The sequence below is a fragment of the Thunnus maccoyii genome, chromosome 17 (genome assembly GCF_910596095.1).
Source record: "Thunnus maccoyii chromosome 17, fThuMac1.1, whole genome shotgun sequence".
Taxonomy (NCBI): Eukaryota; Metazoa; Chordata; class Actinopteri; order Scombriformes; family Scombridae; genus Thunnus; species Thunnus maccoyii.
The window spans coordinates 17,786,053-17,811,550 of NC_056549.1; the positions used below are offsets into that span (position 1 = coordinate 17,786,053).

The 25,498-nt window shown below is 40.1% G+C and overlaps 1 protein-coding gene across 1 annotated transcript in view; it reads right to left on the reverse strand.

Annotated features, from left to right (window-relative positions):
• Positions 1–597: 597 nt before the first annotated feature.
• Positions 598–25,498, reverse strand: part of grm1a (glutamate receptor, metabotropic 1a) — a 31,074-nt gene continuing 6,173 nt past the window's right edge. The window contains exons 3-8 of the mRNA XM_042389583.1: positions 11,628–11,863; positions 9,914–10,160; positions 9,113–9,281; positions 7,329–7,455; positions 4,712–5,648; positions 598–3,001 (exon numbers count right to left, since the gene is read on the reverse strand). Of these exons, the coding sequence (XP_042245517.1) occupies positions 2,188–3,001; positions 4,712–5,648; positions 7,329–7,455; positions 9,113–9,281; positions 9,914–10,160; positions 11,628–11,863 (2,530 nt within the window). The 3' untranslated portion in view covers positions 598–2,187. The remainder of the gene's footprint in view (positions 3,002–4,711; positions 5,649–7,328; positions 7,456–9,112; positions 9,282–9,913; positions 10,161–11,627; positions 11,864–25,498) is intronic.

Genomic DNA, 25,498 nt, shown 5'->3' on the forward strand with positions numbered 1-25,498 from the left:
CAGTAGCCCAGAACAGACAAACTAAACACCGGCTCTGGAGAGGGCCTTTCGCGTTTTTTACTAGTTTCACTGCCACCGTAAGTTGTCCTACATGCTTGGAAAGGGAGGGGGAGGGGAGGAGTATTCACTTGGTTGCAATTTGCAACCAAACCACTAGATGCCACTAAATCCTAAACACTGGTCCTTTAAAACATCTTGTTTTGTCTGAGCAACAGTCCAAACCCCAAAGATATTCAGCTTACTGTCACATAGGACACATAAAAGCAACAAAACCTCACATCAAAGCAGCTGGAACTGGATTTTTTTTTCATTTTTGTTTGAAAAATGACTAAAACGACTATTCAATTATCAAAAAAATTCGCTGATTAATTTTCTGTCGATTGACTAATCGATTAATCTACTAATCATTGCAGCTCTAGAGAACTTCTTATGTTTTTTTATTTTGAAAACACTGGTTTAAAACAAAGTTGATCAAGCTTTGCAACTCTTTGGATTGAACCTAATGACAACCCAGTTTTTCAGGCTATTGCAGGCAGTAAACAGTCTTTTTAATATAAATAGTTTTTTATTTTACAGCATCGTTCAGCTTGCCCAAAACATAAAGGCCTATTTCATTCTAGGTTTGACAGTGTTAAACATTGTGGCACCTTTTTATATTTTACATTGGTTAAAATCATTGAACAACTTCCACTATAATAGACTAAAACCATTTGGAAATACAATACAATTGCACTATGTACTGTATATTCTTATACTTTGAAATAATTTGCATTCTTATTGATAAAGAACTAAGAAACTTAACCTCAAGTAAACTACTTAAGTTCATAATGCAAGATTTAAGCAAAATTGAAACATGTAATCTCATTACAAGAAGCAACTAATCATTGGTTACTTTTACAACTGAATATTTTCAAGAGGATACAGTCGACTCAAGTTAGCTTAAAAGTTACCCAAAAACCAAAACACACTGCTCCTTGACAAGTATCTGAGGACAGTTTCAAAATGTATAAACTCTTTTTTTCTGTTGACATTCTAAATATATATAAACATTTATCAGTATTACAAACATACCACCTGTGTGAAAAACAAGAGATGGCTTAACAGTATTACAAACTTTGAGAACTTGTACAAGTACTGTGTTTTCCATTACAATGACACAGCAAACTCAGAAAACATGAGAAATATCAACACAGCATGGAAATCAAAAGTAGTTCTCCTATCACATCCCATGCTCATAAAACTTGTTCTCAGGGTTATGATCAAGTGTAAACTGAATAAATAACATTGCCATCATCTACAATCAAGCTAACCTGTATCAGCTACATCGTAAAAATTGAAAGCAGGGATGTAGGTTGATAACAACTTTGATTGGCACATTATATCCATATCACATATCACACAGCGCAAGTCTTCAGCAGTATCTCAGTTCAGTAGTAGTATTTTTTGTGATATTAAGCACACCTTGCAACACATAAAAGTAATATTCAACCAACTTACTGCACTTTTCATGTTAGTTTATCTCTTTGTAATATATTTTAATTGCAATGAGGTCTGATGTGAGAGAGCTGAGGTGAGATTTATTCTTAAAAAAAGGTGAAAAGGAAATTATTTTTGATGCAGCTGTGACTGCTACACACCTGCACAGGCCGGTACATGTCTGAGCTAATTCAAGCTGGCATGAAATGCACTTGAGCTATTGCGGTCCTTAGAGACAGCTTCGTCTCTGGTTGTGTCTTAGAGTGCAGTGCTCACATTGAACTGGGCTTTTATAACTGCCACTATGAAAAACACAGCTACATCCTTTATTAAGATTCTCAGTGTTGCTTAATTCATCAAAATTTGGCATGAGAGCTGACTAGTTTTGGCACCGTTTCCCAATTTTACATTTTACAGAGAGGCTATGTGCACTGACAGCCCTTCAGAAATGTATGCATTTGCGACGGATGTTTCCTGGTGATTTTCTACTTCTATGTTTCATTAACCCCTTACTGATAAAAGCAGAGTAATAAATACAAGCAAGCAAATGACAGAGCAGAAAATAAATGTTAAAAAACGTGTGAAATGGTGAATAATGTTGTATGCATCTGTATATGTTTGTGTGTGTGTGAATGTGTACCTGTGTGGAAATGAATGTCGGTGTGATGTACAAGTGTGCTGACAGCAGCCGTGTCAGCGCCTGTTTTGCTCTCACAGTGTTGAGGAGCTGTGTGCGAAGTCTCGGAGGATGTCTGAGGTGTAGACTGAGCTCGGGGGGCTACCGAGCATCGACTCAATGCTGGGGGAGCCGATGATAGACTCCCCTGAATACACAGAGTCTCTGAAGGGGGAGGGGGGAGACAGAGCCAGGGAATCCTCCAGAGTTGGCTTGTTCTGAGTTAAATCCTCGCTTTCCCCGTCCTCCCCCTCCCCCTCCTCCTTGGCATCATAAATGTAGCAGTGTAAGAGGTCCAGTTCCTCGTCCTCGAGCCCCTCCTTTTCAAACACCCCCACTTTTGGGACCAAAGGAAGATGAGAGGGTGTTAAGCTCAAAGGCTCGTTGGCAGGGATTTCCTCCCTGGTGTGGTCATTCAGTGCAGGGACATGGGAGCTGTGTGTGTCCACCAAGGCCCCCTGCAAGCGCTCTGTGGTGCAGCCCGTCAAGTGAGGGGGCAAATAAGAAGCCGGCTTATCTAAATGGGGCTCCAGGCCTTGCATCTGTCCAGAGCAAGTCGGAGTCCAGAGGGGGCGCTGCGCATCATCCTCGTCGCCCTGTTCCACCCGGTTGTATAGAGGCTTAGCACCAGGTGGTTCTTGGGGGAGATGGGGATCTGTGCCAAGGTCGCAGGTGGAGGGCTCACAACTGTGGGGGTCGGGGGTGTTAGTTAGGGGCCTGATGACCGCCGTCTGATTCAAGCTGGCTTCCTGTTTCCTCACATGCACAGACAGTCTGTGCCACACATTCCCCCCCCTCGGAGGGTGTCTTGCACCTGATTCAGACCATGACACAGACTTGCCATTAGAACTATGAACGAGATAAAGACTCAAGTTACTAACCGGGAGGTGGATGAAGAAAAACAACATCAACACAGCAGCAACATAACATAACAAGAGAGCAGCAGCATTTCAACATCTCTGGTGCATGTTAAAATACTTTTTAACCACATGACTTGACATTAACAGCCTTGCTAAGGGGTTCACTCATGAGCTCTAAAGAGCATTACATTTATCAACTGTGGCACCTCACGAACATGGTGATTCATAATGTGCTGCAGACAGCATTATGATCTCCTAATTGCTTCAAACATTGAGCTATGATCTTGCTCATTTTGTCTTGTCTAACTATTTGTTTATATCGTTAAAATGGGATGCATGCATTTGCAAAGTATTTCTGTTGATGCCTGAACTGGCCTGAAGACGACACAGAGTTGAGTGAGGAATGAGCTAGGACTGGCTCTAATGTGATTAGTTAGGAAGGTGGGGAGGGGAGGGGTATTCATGCTGAGAAAAGTTAAATGTGAGGTTAATTCAGGATAAAACAAAAGCAGCAGGGTGGCAGAACCCCTTCTTGGAGGGCTGCAGTGTCAAAAACATATTTCACCATTGCCGGGAATGACAGAATCACAATGGGAAAGTGATTTCTTTAAGTCACCACATATATTTAACCTGCCAGATTGTGTTTGTTATTAATTCAAAATGACTCAAAAAGCTGAGAGTCAACCAACTTAAGAATGGTTACTTACTGGGCTTTTTATTTTTACTAATTAATGCCAAGGATAATGCAATGATATGTCTAGATCAAATAAACAGAAGGTTTCTACACAACTTTACTTTGGACTTCTCCGTGGTCTCCTTTGTTGTGGACTTCTCATGTTGCACAGTGTACAGCAAGTGATAGATTTCAGTTTTAGTCAAGCTAATCGTTTTATGATTGATCTGGATGTGTGTCTAAATTTCTCTTCTGGTTGTATATAATGTAATAAAATGAGTCAAAAGTCTTAGTTGACAGTGCAGCTCTCCAAGAAAAGAGTTGAATGACCCCCATGCCAACATTTGCCAGCCTCTACACTTGCAGACAATACGCTGCTCAGTTCAGAAAGTTAAAGGGTTAGAAGACTAGAAAAGGCTGCATAGCACGGGTGAGAGACAACACGTAAACATATTAGGAACACTCTCATACTCCCCACTCCTTACTTTAGACAATTGTCCATGTGTCACTGCTGTGAATCTCAAAAAAGTTATATGCAAGTCTTATATCTAACTTAGATGTGTGATATCTACACTTAAATAATGATTAACACCTTAGCATGTCCCATTATCTTTAAACCTATTAAAGAAGAACATCCTGTCTTGAGTCTTCTTTTAAATTTAGCTTAATTTAATCAATATCATATTGTTCTCATGGGTGGGGGGATGGGCCACATAAATATCAACTGTGTATCTAAATCAATGATTCAAAATGTGCTTAATTTAGCATAGACTGGGGCACTGGTTAAAACTGGAAATTAACATCATGCATAAACACTCAAATATTGTTGTGATATTATTAAAAAGAGGCACCTGCATATTACTTGCAAATACGTGATGGTATTATTTGAAAAATGCCAAAAAATCATCTTTGGACAGCCTGCTGTACCATTTGAGTGTTTAGGCATCTCATAATTTTGTCTCTAGTCAGTTACTTCAGGAAACAACACAGAATCTGGCAAGATGAACAACATAAAAGGTCACTCACTTGGCATTGCCAGATCCAGGCTTCTTCCGGCGGAACATATTGAGGAGACTGTTGCTCCCGCAGGGAGCTGCAGACTTTCCATCTCCAACATGCATTCGCACCACATCAGATGTGGTGAAGGCGCTTCGGACATTCCTCTCTGGTTTGGCGATGATAATGTACATCTTTGGTGTGAACATGCACCCCAGTGCCACTGTCACACTCAGGCTGACAGAGAAAGATGTGGTTATGATCTTGTAGTTGGAGCCAAAGTAGATGGGCACAAAGGCCAACCAGATGATGCAGGTAGTGTACATTGTAAAGGCAATATATTTAGCCTCATTAAAATTGGCTGGGACGTTCCGTGTCTTGAAGGCATAATAGGTGCAGCTCATGATTAGCAGGCCATTGTAGCCCAGTGGTGCCACCATGCCCACGTTGCTGGTATTACAGATGAGGTAGACCTCACGAATGCTCGGGTACGACTTGATGGGCTCAGGGGGCTCCAGAATGATGAGCGTGATCTCCAGAGTTAGCTGTACACTGATTAACATAAAGGCGATAATCACCTGGGCCCAGGCGCTCATGAAACGGGGCTTCCTGGTGCAGATCTTCTTCTTGCTGCCTGCCAGAATGCGGGCGATGCGGTTAGTTTTGGTCACCAGGGCGGAGTAGCACATGGCAGATGACAGGCCCACCAGGAGCCGCTGCAAATAGCAGGAGGCCACTGTGGGACGGGCAATCAAGGTGAACGGACAGATGTAGCCCAGGAAGATGCCTGCCAAGATGATATAACAGAGTTCTCTGCTGGAGGACTTCACCACAGGGGTATCACGGTACTGGATGAAGATGAAGGTGACAAAGGAGGTGATCAGGATGCCCACGCAGGAGAAAACCACTGCGACTATGGATTCCACATCCGCCCAGTCAAGATACTTCAGAGGCAGGGGCTGGCAGACTGGGGAGAGCAAAGGAGATGTCACATTAATCTTTTGTTGATAATCGTTTTTGTGCGTAAAAAGCTAAAAGATAAAAGAACCAATGAGCTGAGAGTAGAGAGGTGGGAGAGGGGAGAGCAACACAGATTTGGAGACACTAGGGAAGTCAGGTGTGCAGCAGAGATCATAGTCTTCTAAGCTAGCCTAAAATTGCTTGGAAACGCATTTGCATGTGTCATCATATACATCTCAAATTTCCAGTTCTGTCAGATTTCTCTCTCATTTTCATGAAATGCCAAATGTGTACGTGCAGACATGTGGGTATGTGTGTCAACTCTGTCATGATCCACCCATTGTTACTTGTCATCGAACATGCAGAGGAAGTTTGTAGGGCTTAATGCGAGAAAACTGACATCCCTAGACTTCCCCAGCTTAACAGTCCATAAATTACATGCTGCTGCTAATAGCATTACAGTCACTACCATCACAGGCGAGGCTATGCATGGAGAAACCTACTTCTGGTCTGCCTGCTAACTCCCAATATGTCAAATCATGAAAAATTGGTCATTTTAAAATAACCTATAACTTGTTGCCTCAGGAAGCGTGGATACTTTTCAAATCAACGTGTAAACCATTTATCACACTAAAGTATTATTTAAAAGCACTTCTGCAAAAGCACACAGAAGCACATTTGAGTGGCACTGCAGCAAACTGTTGCCTGTTTTCTTTTGACCACCCACCCAGCTTAACTGAGCCATCAGCTTCACTACGTGCAAATGTACAAGGGTGGCAAAGATGAAATGCACTTATCTGTATCCGTTCTTACAAAATCCTCAAATCCCTTATTCCTCTAAAACCTATACTGTCATATCTAAGCTCTGAGAAGACCTTTGAATAATTCAAAAACAAAGCTCACTCCTCTGCTGTGCCGCCTTTTTGAGGAAAGTCACATAAGACTTTAAGAGAAACAAGTGTCATCATCAAATTATGTAAAAAAAAAAAAAAAAAAAAAAAATTAAAATCCTGCCCTAAATGAGAAAATGAGTGAACATATGGATAGTTCAGCTTCACTCTATGAATAGGATACCAACTCTCTCTATTAGTATTCTCCAGATAGGGACATGTAATGAGAGTGAAGGAAGAATGTCTTTCTCGACAGAATGCTGAAATGTATCCCCAAGCCTCTCATGGCAGTAATAGGATTTTACACCTGGGAACTGAGAGCTCCTCTCAACTCTATAAATCGCTGTCAAAACAACCACTGGGTCACAACAAGGCAAAGAGGAGGGAGGAGTGAAGCGAGCAATGTCACTTTTTAGGGGGAGCAGTGTGGAGGTTGAGAAAGCTATAAGAGAGCAGGGTCATAGGACCTGGATGATGAAGAGCATCAGCAAATGGAGGTGTCAGGGTGTGAAGTACGAACAGGCTTATGGGTGGTGGATGATATGTTTTTGAGAGAAACAGGTTGTCAGATAAAAAAAAAAAGGGTTTGTGTTGTTTCAGTGAGATTGGTGTTATAAGATATAAATGTCCTGACAAGGGAGTGGGCATAGAGGTAGGTTAGCTGAAAGCAAATACATGAAAAGGGTAAAATAATGAGTGTGGGTTGGTTATGGTGTAAGAAATAGGGAATATGGATGAACATTGCTCATTAAAATAAAAATAGGTTGGCTCAAAGTTTCTGACTTTGTGTCTCCTACCTGCCAGGTCATCATCAGGCCACCATCCCAGCTCACAGGCCTTGCAGGTAAACTCATCCTGGACGTACTCATTGTCCTTGCATGTGGTGCAGATCCAACAGCAGCTCACCTCGCCCTTCCTTATCACCTGCAGAGAGGCCAGACATCAATAACAAGAGGTCACAGACATTCTTAGTGACCAGTCACAACACTGATCAAACCATGACACGCACATGAAGCAACCTAAATAAGTAAACAGCATCAAGAGGATATCTAAGACGAGGTTGGTGTTTGATAGGGAGCTTTCTTTTCTTGAGCCCCAGACATATTGTTAATAAAACAACAAGGCCAGCTGCTTTTACATTCTGCTCCCAGAGAAACTGTTACCAGCGCTCTGATATGTAAAACAGGGTGATAAGTGGGGCAAGAAACAAAAGTAGATAGAGGAGGGAAGCGTGAACAGCCAAGAGAGAGGATGCACCCTCCCTCAGGGCGACTTAGTATATAGCTAGACTGAAAAGAATCGGCCCCGGATGAAGCAAATTAGGGCATTTCTTCAAACTGGGCTCAAAAGCAGCATTTATTATTTAGAAACTGGCCTCTCTTCTCAGCCAGGTAGGGTGAAAGCCACAGAGATTCATTTGTACACCTTGTGCAAACTTAAAATTTGTGTTTGATCTAATATATGTTGTTTTTTAATCAGAACATTTCTCAATACTGTTTAATCAGAGCAAATGTGTGTATTTTTGTACTCAATATATAATTGATGAAGCAGGATACCACAGCAATTCAGAAAGGAGGACACAGAAAGAGACACATCCTAAAAGTTTTGCTGGCCAGCTGAGGATGTGCTGGGTGATTGCCAAAGAGAGGAAATGGGAAGGGTCAAGATTCATTGCAAGAATGGCAAATCAAATCCAAGCGGTGACATAGTTACCGGTAAAAAAGTTATTTGAGAGCACAGGGGAAATACTGTCTCTGTCTTAACTGATTGCACACTTATTTTTAGCGTGGATCTAGGGATGGCAATGTCGGTCCAAGCTGACATATCTCAACTGTTGGATGGATTGTCATAAAATTCTGTGCAGACATTCATGTTCCTAGAGGATAAATCCTCACTTTGGTGATCGTCTGCCTTTTTATCTAGCGGCACCAGCAGATTGACACTTTTAGGTTCAGAGTGACATGTCCCCCTCAGGTTGAATTGTTGTAACTTTGGTATTTTCGTAACCTTTAACGGCATCAACAGATCAACTTTTCAGTTTGTCCAGTACTTGGCTTTATACCTGCAAAACTAATGACATTCCCATTACCTGTTATACATCAGCTATACATCAGTTTTCATGTTAACATGCTGATGTTAAAATTTAGTTCAGTGTTCCTAAGTACAGCCTCACAAAGCTGCCAGAGTGATTGCAGACCCTCTAAGACAACTTGAGGAAAGCATTCTCCAGCACAGACAAAGGTATCCCACTTGTGTTGGCATTCTTGGAAATGATAAGAACCAAAAAAACTGTGAAACTCTTTGTATGTGTCTCACTGGCCAAACATATCTACTTGTTGCCATAGAAAATTGGCTTACTTATAGCAGAATGGTTGTTAAATTAACTCTGCTGGTATTTACTTATACACACTGGCATGGTGTTGAATTAACACTCAGATAGTGTTTCCCCAGAGCCACACAGCAAATTCACCACTGTTAATGGCTATTGATTTTACAGACTTCAGGTTTTTCAGACTAAATGAATACTGGCAAAGTTAATTTAACACTTAAGTATTTGCTCTAAGGAAGATTTGGTCCCTACCTTGATTTGTCCTTTAGAGCAGGCTTCACTGCAGACTGAACGGACCATGTCACTGTTGTTCATCCACAGCTTGTTGTCATCGATATTCAAGATGCCCTCATGCCAGGAGCCCACGTTTATGTAGTCATAGCGACTATCCCCCACGCTCTGTAGATTCATGATGTCATACCTGGTTGGACAGAGGAAGAGACGAAGGACTACTGTAATGAGCGGGAGTTTATTAAGCAAGAAAGGAACAAAAATAAGACCAGATGGGGGACAGAGTAGAACAGGGGGGAATTAAAGATCACAGACAGAGAAAGAGTGTGGAAAAAAGAGATATAGAGGGATGGTAGAGGGAGAGAGTGACAGGTAATTTAATGATAACAATTTCTCAGCTTAGCAAACCTCTTTTCTTATCCAAAGTCACTTGAAGAGCTTACAACCCTGTTAGTGTGACGTCAAGAGCTCATGCCGGTGCACACTGCGGCCTCATTTTTATACTGAACCAGGATGTGCTCCACCTAACCTCTAGCTGACGAAGGAATGACACGGCTGTGTTTTCTGACTGTCAGATGCTGTCTGTTGGACTGAGGAGAGATGAAAGTGGCTGCCACAGCAGACAATCAACTGAATCTGTTCCAGTCCAAACTAATTACATCCTTCCATGCTCAAGATTTATGCGCACATATGTGCATGTGCACACATGCTAATGAGTAGGTGTGAGAGGAAAGAAATTTACAGATTACAACAAGGTTTATGATATAAATTTTCCTGCCTTCTCATACATTCTAAACGCCTTAGTCCTCCCCCTCCTCTTACCTTCCTGGGGTGTCTCCGTTTTCATCAAAATAAATGTCCTCCCCTGAGACTCCTCCAAAGGACGTCTTGAGCAGGTAGTCCAGCAGCCTGCTACCGTCGATAGGGTCCATGGCATTACAGAGCCCTGTCTGCCCCGGGCACATCTCCTTGTGCATATCATGGAGGCCGTGGGCCATGGCATAGATGGCATTGATGACAAAGCCCATCTTACTATCCTGAACATAGTTTTCATGCAGACTCTCATTTCCTGTTAGAGGAGAAAAGAAAAGAAGATCAAAAGGATGGAGGAATTTTGAATTACAATTGCAAAAAGCTTTCTTGTTTGTATGGTGTTTTTGTGCTGTATTCAAAGTGCACTGTGGGGATAAAAGCATAATAAATATTGTGCTGCAAAAAAAACCTGGTGTTTTCCACAATTCATGATGAAATTTGAACCAGACGTGGATAATTTATTGCAAAACAGAGCCCTCTTTTGCAGCAAAATATACTAACATACAAGGAAATCAGAACATGATGTCCTAAGGCGCAATAGGACACAGATGTGGAGAACCATTGTTAGGGAAAATCCAAAGACTGTGGATGCCAAGTAGTGCAAAAGTATTTAATTATCAGGCATCTATAGGCACTGTCCCACAGTCAGACTCAGATGTTTTTGAGGATGAGAAACTTTAAATAAAAGTAGGAAATGTTACATTTTCTTTTCATTCTTGCATGAAGAGATTTCTTCCAATGTTTAGCAATTAATTTACATTTTGCCTCTTCAGACGGTGCATTCAAAATATTGATATTTCTTGTCTTTGAAATAAACATGCACATACTATAGACAACAAAGGGTGTGATATATCTCAATACATTTTTTTCAAGTGTTTCAGGGGTTTTGGGTGAACAATGTGTGCCGGGTGAGCCATTCCTTTGTGCAGTTTTTCAACATGTAAGGCTGTTTTCTTTTTATTCCTCATACAGTGCTCCACATTAGAGTTTGACTGATGCAATCCCAACTCCAACCAAGAACCTGAGACCACCAGGATCGAGCCATCCCCCCATTTGACAAAAATCGCAGTTTCAAGAAGAGACATTGCAGAGACTGTTGTGTTTAACAAAGCATCAGTCAAACTCTGCCTGTCTTGGAGGAGTCAAAAGCTTACAGAGTGCAGGTGCAATTCCGATAAAAGCCATCACCATAGCAGTGGCTAGAAAAATGCACTTACCACCTTGAAGGTCTTTGGGATAAAAGAAGTTTGTAAAAGTGTGATACAAAACGATAAGAGAAAGTAGAAAAGCAACTATGACTGTGCTGCCATTGTAAGCATACCTTTATTACAAACCACTAATTTATGTTATTTTTATTGTTTATTTGATAGCATGCTGAACAAAACATTTTGATTGCAGTATTAATTTGATTACTTTTTTTTATTTTTGATTGAATTTGTAGTTGAGTAATTTGAATCATGATTTAAGTGCTATTAACAAGAACACAATTTACCGTGATCACCTTTTGTGAGCAAAGGGAGAGAATATTAAGGGAGGAAAACAGAGGAAAAAAAATACACAGTTTTTGTTATTATTCATGAGTTGCGCACTCTGGTCAAATTTAACCCTCTTCTCTCACTGACAGCTAGATGAAAGAACAGTGGATGATGGCTGAGAGCAATACATGAAAAATAAAAGTGTTTGCCTAATTATTACTGCCAAAAAAAACCACCCATCCACCCACCAGAGCAGACTTTCTTGTAGTTCTTGTTCTCCTGTGGATGGCCGGGTAGGCGGCACTGGAAGCGGTACTGCCAGAACTCGGGGAACCAAGGGTTCCTGGTATTGGTGTCCAGACGCAGCTTCAGGTAGTAGTCATCAAAGGACTTGACCACCTCAGACTGCAGCTTCATAGTGATTCCTCCCTCTGCTTCCTGCTCATAGCCCTCCACAACCTCATAACGGTCTGCCCATCCATCACTACAGGAACGAGAGAGAAAAAACAAGAGGTTATGACATAAAGATCACAGTGGGAACGGAAAGATTATGAATAATATTTGAGTGAGAATAAAAGTATGTCATAATTTAATCAGAAACATTGCCAGACAGTTATAATAGTCAGTACTTGTCACTGTAACAAGGGGTAAAAGGGATTTATATTGGGTTGTTGCATATCATAGCTTCATAATGACATAGCCATAAAACTTTTCACAAGACCAGCAGCATCAATACCTATAGTAATTTAATTTCACACAACATAAACAACACAGGTTCCAGTAATGCAGCTTTACTAGAAGGACAGATTCTCCATGCCATTCATGATTTTTCATGAATGACAGGGCAGACACTAAATCTTCAAACTGAACTGACTGTACTGACTCACCATTGCCGCCAAACAAATCAGTAGATTTTAGCAGTGGAGCTCCTGTCACAGGTGGCTGAAAGCACCACTGGCAGCTCAGCAGTGATATAGAGTTACTGCCTGGTTAAAAGCTTACTGAAAGACCATGAAAGCCTCATAAATGATCATGATGTTATAACTCAAAGGTGGCAAATAGATGGCTTCTGAGCTATTAACCTTAAATACAGTTCTTGTATAGGCCTATACTGAACATACTAACCTTACTACAGAACTGAAGGCAGTCAGAATCGGGGCTTAATGTCACAGCAAGTGACTGTTCAGCTTAGTAAAAAACTATATTGTCAGTGAATACGAATCTTCGAACTCATCAAAATGATTAAAATAAGCAAAGTGATTTGTAATTTCTATCTCTGAAGGGGCAGTTTGATAATAGAGGATGTGCAGCATGAAAACAGAACCACACAAAAAACGTTTGAATATACAGAGAAGCAAGCATAAACAGCAGCAACATGAAGTAAAAGAAAGTGAAGTGAAGTGGAAAAGCTGTGGGCTAACTCTCATGATTTGTATGTGATTAGATGGAAACTAATGGGCGAGTTCCCATCAAACAACAGCAAAGCATGACGATAGAAAGCCAGAGCACAACAAAACAGCAAGCAGCAAACAGCAAAACTCGAGGTCATGTGTGTTGTTTTCATTTAAATAATGAGATTCCACTACAAGTAGGTAGACTACAACCTCTCCTCTTGCACTATGTTAAATTACCGTGGAAACACTGGCTAGAGGCTTATCTCAAATCCACTGCAGCAATCCTCAATTTAAGAGGATGGAAATCTCAACAATAGCGCCTCGACCGTAATTGTAGGCTTTACACAGTCCCTTCAGCTTGCTTGTTTGTCTGCTTGTGTAACCCTCCGTGCGAGAATTTCTACCCCACCAAGCTAATTTGGACAATGCAGATGGCCAGTGGGCTCTGAGAGAAATGGAAAACACCAGTGGAGGGGACACTGAAAAACAAATTAACAGATAAACAGCAGTGCTCTGAGCTCTACTCTGTCTCTGAGTTTGTGCCAGTGTGAGTTTCTTTCAGGCTACATTTTACTCTCTGTGTCTCTCTATTTTCCATATGGGCTCTGGGCTACTGCCTTCAAATACCTGCCGCTATTGACAGCTACACACCAATTAGGTATGACTCACCATGGAACCAATTACCTTGCACACATGGGATGTTCAGGGTGATGGATAAGGAAAATATGTGTGTGTGTGCAGGTCAAAGTCTCTGACCTTTCTGTCCACAATTACCATCAGTCAAGAAAAGGGAGACATTCAACTATTCAGTGTGAGAATGTAAGGAGGGCACCATGAAACCAGTGTGATTGAGCTAGTAGAACCTTCCTCAAGCTAAAAGTCATATAGGTTCCTACAGATTGGGCTGCAGTAGACGGGTGGTACGGAGACTATCCTGAAAGTAAAGCACATGCCATACAGCAGTTAAAGCTGTCTCCTGCTGACCCTGATGTCTGCCCCCCTGGTTCTGGTGTCTTCCTACCACCGATCACATTTCTAAAGGTAAGTGAACTGTCCACTCCACTTCAAAAATATACTGTAGTCAACTCACTGACCAGTATTAAAGACCATATACACAGTGGGTGGTGGAAATTTAAAGGACAATGCTGGCTTTATTCTACATTTTTCCTACTGTCAACAAATACCATGCATATACCAAAACTAACAATGCATTAGTACTTCTTTCAACACTTTCAGACTTCTTTACCTGTCTATGGCACTCAGCTCTAATCCTACTGATTCTCACTGAAGACGTAAATCTTAGTTTGTTTTTTTAAAGGTGTTAAGTAATATACTAAATCAGCTGGGCAATGTAATTTTAAGCAAATTTTACTCAAACAGGAGTAAATAGTGCATTTACTATTTTCAGGGGGACTATTTTCAGCTGTGGATTAATACACATTTCGCACTCTAGTGAGTATTTACAGCACCAGGATGGCGAATTTGACTCAAAATAAACTACCATGTTCTTCATAATGAAGGCACATGTCACCTAGTGTAACAGTGTGGCTCACTGATGTGTTTTTAAATGTTTTTGGACAACAATGTAGTTCTATGGCACAGAGGAATAAGCTAAATCAGGCTTTGGATTCACAGACAATACTTGTTAGTAGGATCAGTTCATTGTTGGTTTTGGTCCTTTCATAGGATTTGTTTACAATAAGAAAAAAATGGAATATCGCCAGCCTTATCCTTTAAATCATATCGAAAAAGGATGTTTTCCACAGGTTGAGAATTGATTTGCTGTGGCTAACCTCAATGCTTGGGGGATGTTCTTGCCAAGGCAGGAAACCCATGACTACTGACAGCTGATAGTCAGTTGCAATACAACACTCCATTCACAAACTGATTTCTGATTGCAAAAGTGATTTTTCCATTGTGGTTTTTCAAAATGGCATGACAAAATGACAGTGAACATGTTTAGTTTATTAATAAATAATATAAATATCTATAAAATTATACACAGTACACACCTAATGTATGCACACAAATTCTGTTAAAGACTTAGAGAGTCTTTGGGCAACAAAGAGAAGACAAAATTACAACAGCAATATTGTAATCTGTAAGATCACAAATCTTTCTTTTTGTTGGGGGGGGGGGGGGGGGGGGGGGTCGAATGATATCTGTCTGTTTGTTGTTTTTTGCTGTATATTTAGAAAGAACAACAACAATCAACTGACTCATCCTTTTCACTCTCTTAATTGAGTTTAGAGTCAGAGACACGTGAATATCATTGGCCCCAGTCACATTTCCTTCATTCACTCCAAGTAAATACCATCTCTGTCCCTTCCTCTGTCTGTCAGTGTATGCAGTACAGTTAGGCACATAGACACACACACACACACACACACACACACACACACACACACACTGTCTTACAAATCTGTGTTCCAAGTGCTTATCATAAACGCACCTTACCTGACATGGTAACTGATTTTAATGTGGTCTTTTCAATACGATTCAGTGTTTAACATATTTGTTCCAACAGAACAGTGGAAAACATATTGGTTTTTAGATTTAAATAAAAAGATAGAGAGAGGAAGAGGAGAAGTGCTGTTCAACACTGTGTTTGAATAATGCACGAGGCATTGAAGACATGCTTGACTGTTCCTCACAGTGGAGTTTGTGATGAAGTAAAACGACATTCCCTCTTCTCGCTCTCCTCTCTCAGGATTGTGCTGCCTGGCAGAACTCCAAACAGCTCATCAAAACAGTCGGGGGCACCAGAGGGATGCCTAATGGGACAAAATCTGATTTAATGTCACCTCAATGTTCCACAGCTTCACACTGCATATTGGAAGGCCCATTATTACATAACCTTAGTCAGATATAGTCAATGCTGTTCAAGTATGTTATTAGTTTTGCAGTTGTTAGATTGAAGACAGAAAAGGCAGTAGGAGCCAGATACAAAACAACACGTACCTGAGATGATTACAGTTTAAGAATAATTCATAACATCAACTTTTGTAATTTTAAGAGGACATATCATGCTTTTTGTGATTTTCTGTCATTTATATACTGTTATAATGTTGGATGTCTTTGTGAAACATAGTCAGAGTTCCAAAACTTGAGGTGAATGTATGTAAAATGCCCCCTGAAAGTCAAAGGTCCAGATTTCAACCTGCTCTGAACGCTCCATTTTTAATGTTACCTCTACATCCTGGGAAACAATTCCAAATTAAGGAAAAGTACAGCATATCAATGTCATTGAATACTTATGGTAAATCCAATGAGTCCTCATAGCTAAAAATCAAAGTAGGTTGTTTATCATTACCCTCGTAACCAACCCTGTCTCCTAGACATTACGTATATACTACTAATTTGCAACGGCAAATACTGGACATTCCACACTGATTACAGTTTTTATCAGTATCATGAAGAAACATCATTCATGAACATTAATGAATATATCTGCCAAGACGCAAAATACTTATACTGAGTGTATCTGCTAAATGTTGTGTGTATTTAAGTTGTTTTCCCGACAATATCAACACTTTTTTATGGTTAAGTTTTGGCCATCATAGCACTTTATTATCATGAGTCCTAACATATGATAATTTTCATCACCTAGTCCTTTCCAAAATGACCCATATGATCGTTACTAGAACAATTCGTGTGAGTGATTTTTTTATTTTGACACTTTGACTGTTGGTAGGAGATTGGATGTGAACCATAATCCTAGTCCTCCTGTCTGAGAGGTTTTTTGGGGGTATTCATGGATTGTTTAAGGATAGAAACAAACTGATTCTGCTTTCTAGTGAGGACGGTCTCGCTAAATCCCACAAATTTAACAGCTGCACTAGGTCAAAACAAACATTAAGACTTACTGGGAAATAAATGATCCCAGGGTGACATATGAGTCAGACCTCCAACCTGTGAATGATCCTCAACTGACAACAAACAACACATTTATTTGAGGCATGGTAGCACCAGATAAGGAAAACTTACAAGGCTGAGGCTAATCTTGACAGCATAAACTAAATTTTAATTTATCTTTTCTCTTTAACTTTCCAAATATGCATCATAAATCATTAAATTCAGTTTTTATCTCTGCAAGTAAGGTCTATCCCTTTGATGCCATCTGCTTAATAATGGGATGTGTATATTTTGATGATTTACTGAGACTTGATGATGTGTGGCATTGTTTAGAGGAGCGCAGCACATCAACAGCTAGATAATTTATAGAGTCGTATACAACAGTGAGTAGACTGAGAGCTCCCCCGACTCTCCCGGATGATCTAGTTCCAGTTTGATAGCACATTTGTATATTTATGAAGCCATGAATTAATTGGCAGGGCAGAGATTTAATCACATGCGCTGTTTCCCCTGGAGGATGAATGGGAAGAGTTACTTTAAAAAGAGGAAGGGGAGGAAAGGGGAGTCAAGAGTTTCCTAATTGCTCTATACGAATGTTGAAATAAAAGTTCAGGTAGTTAATGAGAAAACTTTTAATCTGTCTGTCGTTCACAGACCACAAGAATGTCAACTGGTGTAATTATGAGAATTACATTATCGCAAAAAGTGAACTCAATCAGTCTTTCATTGTAATGTAAATCACATACGCAGTTATTTTACCTCTATCATAACTTCTTGTCTCTGTTTGTCTTTGTTGTTCATTGCCCATCTATCTCTTTTTTGGTAGGAGAAGTATTATATCTGTGACCCGTACTGAAGTATTAGCTGAAAAATGTACTTAAGTATCCAAAGTAAAACTACATATTGGTAGAATTTCCTGCTCCAGAGTTATAATATTATTACTGATGCATGAAGGTGTCCGCAGCATTTTAAGTTTTTGTGATACTTACATTTATCTGACTCTCAAAGTCTCTTATTAGCTTTAAAAATAGTTTTGAAGCTAATAATATTTGATGTGAATAACTGCGTCAAAGATTTATGATGGATTATAGAATTTAGGTTCGCCTACACGATTTCTGCTACAAAATGCATGTTTTGAGGATTTAGAAGGTGTCAAATATGACAGCTCATTACAGAACAGCAATCCTACTAATCAGTGAAATTTCTCAGGTTTTTGATGTAACTGACAGCAACTGTGGGGCTTACAACAGCCTAATAACCAATAAATAAAACAGGATGAAACTGCTAAACTCTAACTACAAATCTTTGCTCAGGTTTTTCTCCAACTATGTCACTAACCTGTCTGACTTTATGGGAGTCAAGGATCAAAACCTAGAATGTGAATAGTTTACATAAGCATCACAACCAGTAAATAACAGCCTTTTCCCTTGTTAAGGTGAGTGGGACACAACCAAACTATGATGCCTATTGGTTCATTTGCAAGCCTTACCTACAGTAAACAGTGGGTGCGGGCTGTTACTTCCACTTTATATTCTGTTGGGTAGTTTGACCATATTTTAAAAGATGAACATATCTTTGGAAGGTTTTAGTCTGAAAAGTAATTAGTGATTACAGCTGTCAAATAAATGTAGTGAAGTAAACATTCAATATTTCCCTCAGAAATTTAGTGGAGTAGAGCAAAAATATAAAGAAGCATAAAATAAAAATACTCATGTAAAGAACAAATACCTCAAACTTATACTGATGTACATTACCTGAGTGAATGTATTCAGCTTTTTTCCCGTTCATCTCTCTTTAACTTCACACAACAGGAGCTCTTAGGGGTAAATTTTGATTTTGGCTCGGTATTTATCTCTGCACTGATCCCACAACATTCTTAATTAATTCTAAACATTACAGCTGGCAGTACAAGAAATAATCATCCTCCTCAGCTGAACACTAATGCTCCATCTCCAAAACTCTCTCTCTCTCTCTCTCCTCTCTGCCTTTACCTCTCTCTCCCTGATTTCCTCCACCATTTCTCTTGTTTCTGTTATTCTGTGGAGCTAAAAAAAGGAGTAGTGGTGGCTTGTTAGCTACATGGCGGTAGCAGCAGGACTCTCTTGAGGTGACACAGAGGGCCCTGGGTGAGCCGGAGAGTCTTTTAAAAGCCCATGCAGGCTGCTTTTACTTATTCATCATGCCCCAGTTTGAGTTGGGAGATCAGTCTCCTCTACATTGACAGTGAACATTGCTGGGAGAAAATCCTTTTTGCTTTTTACTATCAAGGGGCGTCAACTCACTACTAAACCCCATGACAATGTCTCTGCATCAAATATTAGCAGCAGCAGTGACTGATGGATGACAAGATCTTATTATCAGTTGGTTGATTTAGTGTAAAACCTTAACATAAGGCTGCTGAAAACTCCCTTATTGCTCTCTTATTTGTTTTTGGCATTTTTCAGTTTCACTGAGATGAAGGTATGAAGTCCCATTGATCTCCAACTTCTATTCTAGGAGGCAACAAATGTTTTCATTATTGACAAATCAGTTTATATTTTAGTCTATAAAATGGGGAAAAATGAAAAGTAGAGGTCCACACACTGGATTTTGCAAACTCCCACAAATGTAATGATGCAATGTTCTCTGCTTTTATCAGGCAAACATCCATGGGAACAAAAAACAGGCTGTGTATGTGGACAAAAAATGACAGCTCCACCTATAATTAGGAGCTCAAACACACTGATCTGAAACGGTTTACCACACATCATGTCCTAAAGAAGAAATGTAGGCTTTACAGGACATATTTAATACACATTTTTTGCATTTTTGCCCATTTTCCAAAACCCAAAGTTGTTCAATTTACAATGATACAAAGCAGAGAAAAGCAGCTAATCCTCATACTTCTGAAGCTGAAACCAGAGAAAACTTGGCATCATGTATAACGTAAACGATTCATAGATAACCTAAATTGTTAATGATTAATTTCATTTCAGCACTAATCTATTGTTACAAACCCTGAGTGATTTGTAGTGTCTTGTGTGTTTGTACTTTAAATTTTGTGTGCCTTCATTCACCATTCTCTTTGTGTACGCATGTTATATACTGTACATACACTTTGGTCCAATGGAAACTCTCTGTGCAAGAAAGCATTTTGGCTACAGCGAATCATGATGTGACAACGATGTCCACATGCAAAGCCAGTGTGCTATTTTTGATCACTCCAATGTCATTCAACCGTCCCCTCGCACAAGGGAACACAAGGCATCAATTGGAAAGAGAGAGATGTCCTTGACAATGTGTGGCTGCTTTCAATTAACATCAGAGGCGCGTTATAAATATTCAGATGCAGCTCATTGTGCTCCCTTGCTCACTGGAACACAAACAGATGCAATCACATATCCTGACTCAACTTGAATATATCGTACTTTCCAGAGCCACATGTGTGTGTAACGCAAGCAGGGCTCCATTACTGAGTGAACGTCGACAGCGTGTTCTTATCTTATAATTACATATCTTTGTTACTGTTGTTGCTGGGAGGAATTTTTCAGATGTCAGCCATATTTTCAGAGAAGAGGGCAATTGTGTTTTGGAGCCCTGCTGACAGACTGAATGACAGATCTGCAGTGAGACGATCACACCAACTCTGTCATGAGCCCAAACAAAATCTCCATGGTGACTATAGCACAAGCAACACACAAGCTTTTTATTCCAGCAGTACAGTAAATCCTGCCCTGCTTGCAAAAAATAATTTAAAGATGGATTCTTGCTTAATGTATCCTTATAAAGTCTCACTAAACTTACATGTAAATTGCTTTAGCGCAGAGGGTCAAAAGGACAGAATCATGTCCCCACCCACCACTCAAACACCATCAACTCTTTCTCTCTTGCTCTCTGAGTCCTTACATTCATAACTAATGTTACAGTCGCTGTTGCGCTCAAACTGGAAGCTTAATGAAAGAATGATGTTTCTGGAAAGTGAACCAAGCAACACACACGTCTCAAGATAATCCTGAATAGGGGAAGAGGATAGCTGATCTCGGAAAACCTCTCTGTGATTTTAGGCTAAACACAGTCCTGCTGTATGTAAAGCAGGAGGGAAATCGTATCCACTTCTTCTCTGATAACATGTTGAGTCTGTGTTTAATTTGTCTTTAAAACTACATCTAACCAGTTAGTAAATGGAAATAATTTTCTGTTTATATGGAAACACACAGCCTTGGATTGGCTTCATTTTCTTATCTAAACAGTTTTCATAAATCTGAATATGTTTTATAATATTTGATTAAGGAAGATTTTTGAAGGATGGATTACGCCAAAGCCTAAAAACAAAAATTCAGTCTTTACCCTATGTACATCCACAATCCTGGATGAGAAAGATGTTTATCTATTTTGGCGTTGTTGCCACTGATTTTGTCAGGGATAAGGTCTCTTTTTGCTCTGCCCCGCTATTTGCCAAATTACTTGCAAGAAGTAGGAAGAATTCCACATCCTCCGCGCTCTCCTTCCTGAGATGGGGAGGAGATGAAAGCCACAGAGATGACAGGGAAAAAGGCAGCTAAATGTGTCGCGCCACAACTCCTCTCTCTGGCTCCCTAAACGTTTCATTTATTCAAGCTCAGAGCAAAACCTCAGTCCCCGTTGTTATAGAAAATCGAATAGGACAGCCAAATGCAGAAATATGCATGTGACACACACAATATGGGTTCACAGTTTTCCTTGCACCCCAGTGCCGTCTCAAAAGGCACAGTCATACCCTGCCGGTGACTATGTAGTGCCAAGCCATTACAGAAGTAGATCATCCACATTCCTGTCTCAGTGTCCATTTGTCAGGCATAAACAAACAAACAAAAAAACCAAAACAAGAATCGAGCATTCAAAATGGGACCCAGACCAAGATTGTGTGTGTAAGACAGGGACAGTGTTACATGTGGAAAAGCAGCTTATGCAAATGATGTTTAGTAATAACAGCATTCAAGCAGCATTAGAGGGAGAGGGAAAACGAATGCTGCTAATTGCAAGAGAGCAAGCAGGCGGGGAAATGGGTAGGTGGGTTCACTGCATGCTGCCATTCAGAAACTAGGCTTGTAGAGAAGGCAGTGGAGGGAATGATAGCAAAAGACATGTACAGTAGATACATATCTGAAAGCTGCAGAAACTACAGCTTGGCAGAAAGGCTTCTATTCCATGGAAATCAATATCTTTATATAACTGAGTAGGTGGAAATTAACATTCAAGATTCAGAGATTTAATACTCAGTTTAGCTGCAAGACAATGTAATGGAATTTGCCTCAGAGACGCCTTAGTCAAAATCACAGACACTGCCAGATATTTTAACGGGTGTGATTACTGTCAGCTCACAGCTACCTCCTATCATGTTCACAACTAAGAATTAAAAAAATCTATTTTTTGAACCATTCAGATTTCTCATTTGACTGCTCTTTGAAAAATGTGTGTGTCACATGCATTTTTTTTTTGGTTATCATGACCTTGGGACCTAAAACAATTTAAAAAAGAATTTTCCAAGTCATAGACACCACATTTTTAGATGTATTGATGACTTTTCTGTGGGGCTGTGAAGTGATCTCTACAACTATATGTTTTATTTCAGATTCAACACACAAATAGTTTTTAAAAGCAAGTTTCTGAAGCATCATGAAGCACTTAACAGATGTATGAAATAAGTGCCAAATATTAGTTTCCTGGTTTGCTTATGCATTGTTTTACAAAGTGAAAAATAATTTATTGTGTTAAGGGAAAAGATTTTGAACATGACAACATAATCTAAAAATGAAGCAACTACTTCAGCAAAAAGAAACATTGGCTTTAAGCACTGGCCAAAGCTCACTAACAGCGACATGGTCCTGCACTTGTAATAATATGGACAGCCATCTCATGGGTGTCATTGTGCGTATTGCTCTCTGTGGTCAAATAATGTGCAAGGAATCAGTGGCCATTTTACAGCGTCAAGTGCACGCTATATTGCACACACTGTTCCCCCATGATGTTCTGATATTTCAAGATACTAATGAACCCCACACATACTGGTTAATAAACTGAAGAGCTCCCAAGTGAAAACAACTTCCCCTGGTCTCCGCTATGAAGCTTTCCTGCATTAACTGTTTTTTTTCTTTGGCCTCTTGTGATGGTTGTTACAGTGAACTTGTTAGCAAATAGCTGTCTATTTACACATGCAGTAGACACAGAGCAACAATAGCATTCATTTGTAGTCGTGTTTCTGGTACCTGGCAAAGGTGACATTCACTCTCCTTTTAACTCTGTTTCCGTCTCCACCAAATCTTGAGAAAACTCCTTTAGCAGCTAAACGCTTCACTATGTTTACCAGCTAGGAGCTAACTTTGTCTCTCTGCCATTTGCAGTGTACAGTGAGTTTATCAGAGCTTTTTCACTGAGAACAGCTGCCTGCTGCAACAGGAAATGACACTGATGAGAGCGGTGAGACTGAACCATGACTGTAAAATTGCAGGCCGTAAAACCAAAACAATGAGCTGAAAGATGCTACATTGCTCCCTAGAGCTGAAGGGAAATGTGGAGTCAGGTGATAATTCTCTGTGGGTTCATCACTACGAGCATCACCTTTCACATCACACACATTACATCATTTGGTAAACTGTCAATATAACAACATTGATTAGTGACTGATTAAGGTTAAGTGAGTCAAAGTCATATGCTTTGTTGACCTTCCTCCCTACAAGGAGTAGTGGCACTAAACATTACATCATGCAATCATGACTCTTTGTTCCTGAAAGACAAGCAGCCAGTATCTAGTAAATGTAAATGTAGGTCTTATTAGGCATTTGAATGTTATTACTAATTTTAAGAGTATAAGAAGAAGCATGTCATATTTCAACTTATCTGAAAACATTCGAATGACAAACTTAGAGAAACTGTTTTCACTAGACAGTGATGATAAGATAGAAGATAAACAAACTACTTATCTTTCTTATATACCTTTCCATCTCTGTCTCTATGTTCATCTGTCTTTGTCTCTGTTCCTCTCTCTCCTTTTGTTCTCTCCAAGTCACTTTCATGAGGTGGAGGGTCTAGGCTTAGATCTCTGGACTCCACAGTCAAAGGAAGTTCTACTTCTATCTGTCTCCAACCACCCTAATCTGCTGGCCGATCTGCTTCCAGCTCAGTCATACAACCAATTCTGTTCTCAAAAAACTACATCAATACACTTCCTGTGCTTCCTGTTTCATTCAGTCTGAGCAGAATGTGTTTCTCATCTAACAGAATCACTTTGAAATGTGCTTGAACAAATCAAGAAGACAATGTCTTCTTCATCGGAATAAAGTGGATAATCTCTGTCGGGAACATGTGTCTGTATTTGTGTGCCAGAGTGTATGGATGGAACAAGTGTTGTCCTCTTGATTTGTGTCCATGTGTCTGCGTCTATGTGCGCCATCGCAGAGTAATGGTGGCAACTGATTGGCATCGCAGATGCAGGTGTCATGATTGACATCGCAGTGAGAGAAAGACAAGAGCCCTGCCGACTGACAATAGCAGAGCAGAGTGGATGTGAAGTGATGCAGAGTGGAGTCTGCAGGTCAGGGATAAAGTGGGTCGAGCGCGCTGCCACACCTGCCCCTTGTCTGGAGAGCAGGTTAGCTGAGCAGCAAAAATAAAACCTCTCAAATTCAAAACACTCTGCATGTCTACTTGCAATTTATGTACCCACTGCTGCTACCAATTTCTATGATTATCTATATATACTGTATGGTGGAAATACCAAAGCACTGCCTGCTTTTCTTTTTTCATTTCTGGTGCACCATCTCCTTTGTGGTTTATTTGTTTGTCCCCAGAGCAATAAAATGGGCAAATGCACAAGTTTTCTCATCCTCAAAGGTCATAACTGCCTTACCACCTCCCCGATTTTGCTGCTTGCAAACATTTTGCTATCCTTCTCAAAAGTATTATATCACTTGACTGTGATGAGAGGTGATCCATTTCAGTGTGGTGCTTACAGTGATTGACCAGATTGGGATGCTATAATTTAATTCCTTAACTTAAAAAAATGCATGGAATGGGCTAACTGCTGTGCATGATGACTTTTTCATGGAAAATATTACCTTTAAATGCTATTTGCAATACTGTGCAATTTTAATGTCGCACAATAGATGATGCATTTCGCTTGTTTACAAGAAAAATAAGAACTATTGTTCCTATGTTTCCAGTCCAGAGATGTTTCTCTATCTCATGTAATCTGCAAGCACCAGGCAGCAAAGGCTTATTTGTGTCATCAAAAAAGTGCAAAAGACTTCAGTTGCAAATTCTGACCTTCTGTCCACTGTGCCATTTTTGCGCTGCATTACTACATAGAGCTCTAAAATATTTGGCTTTGTTGACTACAGAGAGACTGAGAGGTGAAAGCATGAATTAAGGAAACACACTCCTTTCTGATGAGCCAATACCTGTCTGCCAGCTTCACTCAAGCCAAGAAACACACACATGGCTTTGCATCTGTGTTGGCCCAGACTTCCTCTGTCTCTCTATCTCTTTCGGCCTCTCTCTCTTTCTCTCTGTGACCCAGAAGCATTTCCTCCGCCCATAGAGACTTCCACCAAAGCTAAAAAAAGACCCACTTTCCCATCTCCTATGGACGAAAGAAAAAAAAGGAGAGATATGGGGAGGAATGTAACCCTAGAGTGTCATGATGGATAATTTAAAAGGCATGTTCTGCATCTGAAAAGAAAGATTGCCTTCCCCTGTTAAGAACTTAAATATGCACGTATGCATTGGATATAACACATACAGCATAAACAGAGGCCAGTAAGAGTAGCACTTGTCACCTCTTCATTTCTACCACTGGGAGATATTATAGAGAATAAGAAAGGCTTCTTAAGGGATAATGGCAATGACAAGAAACA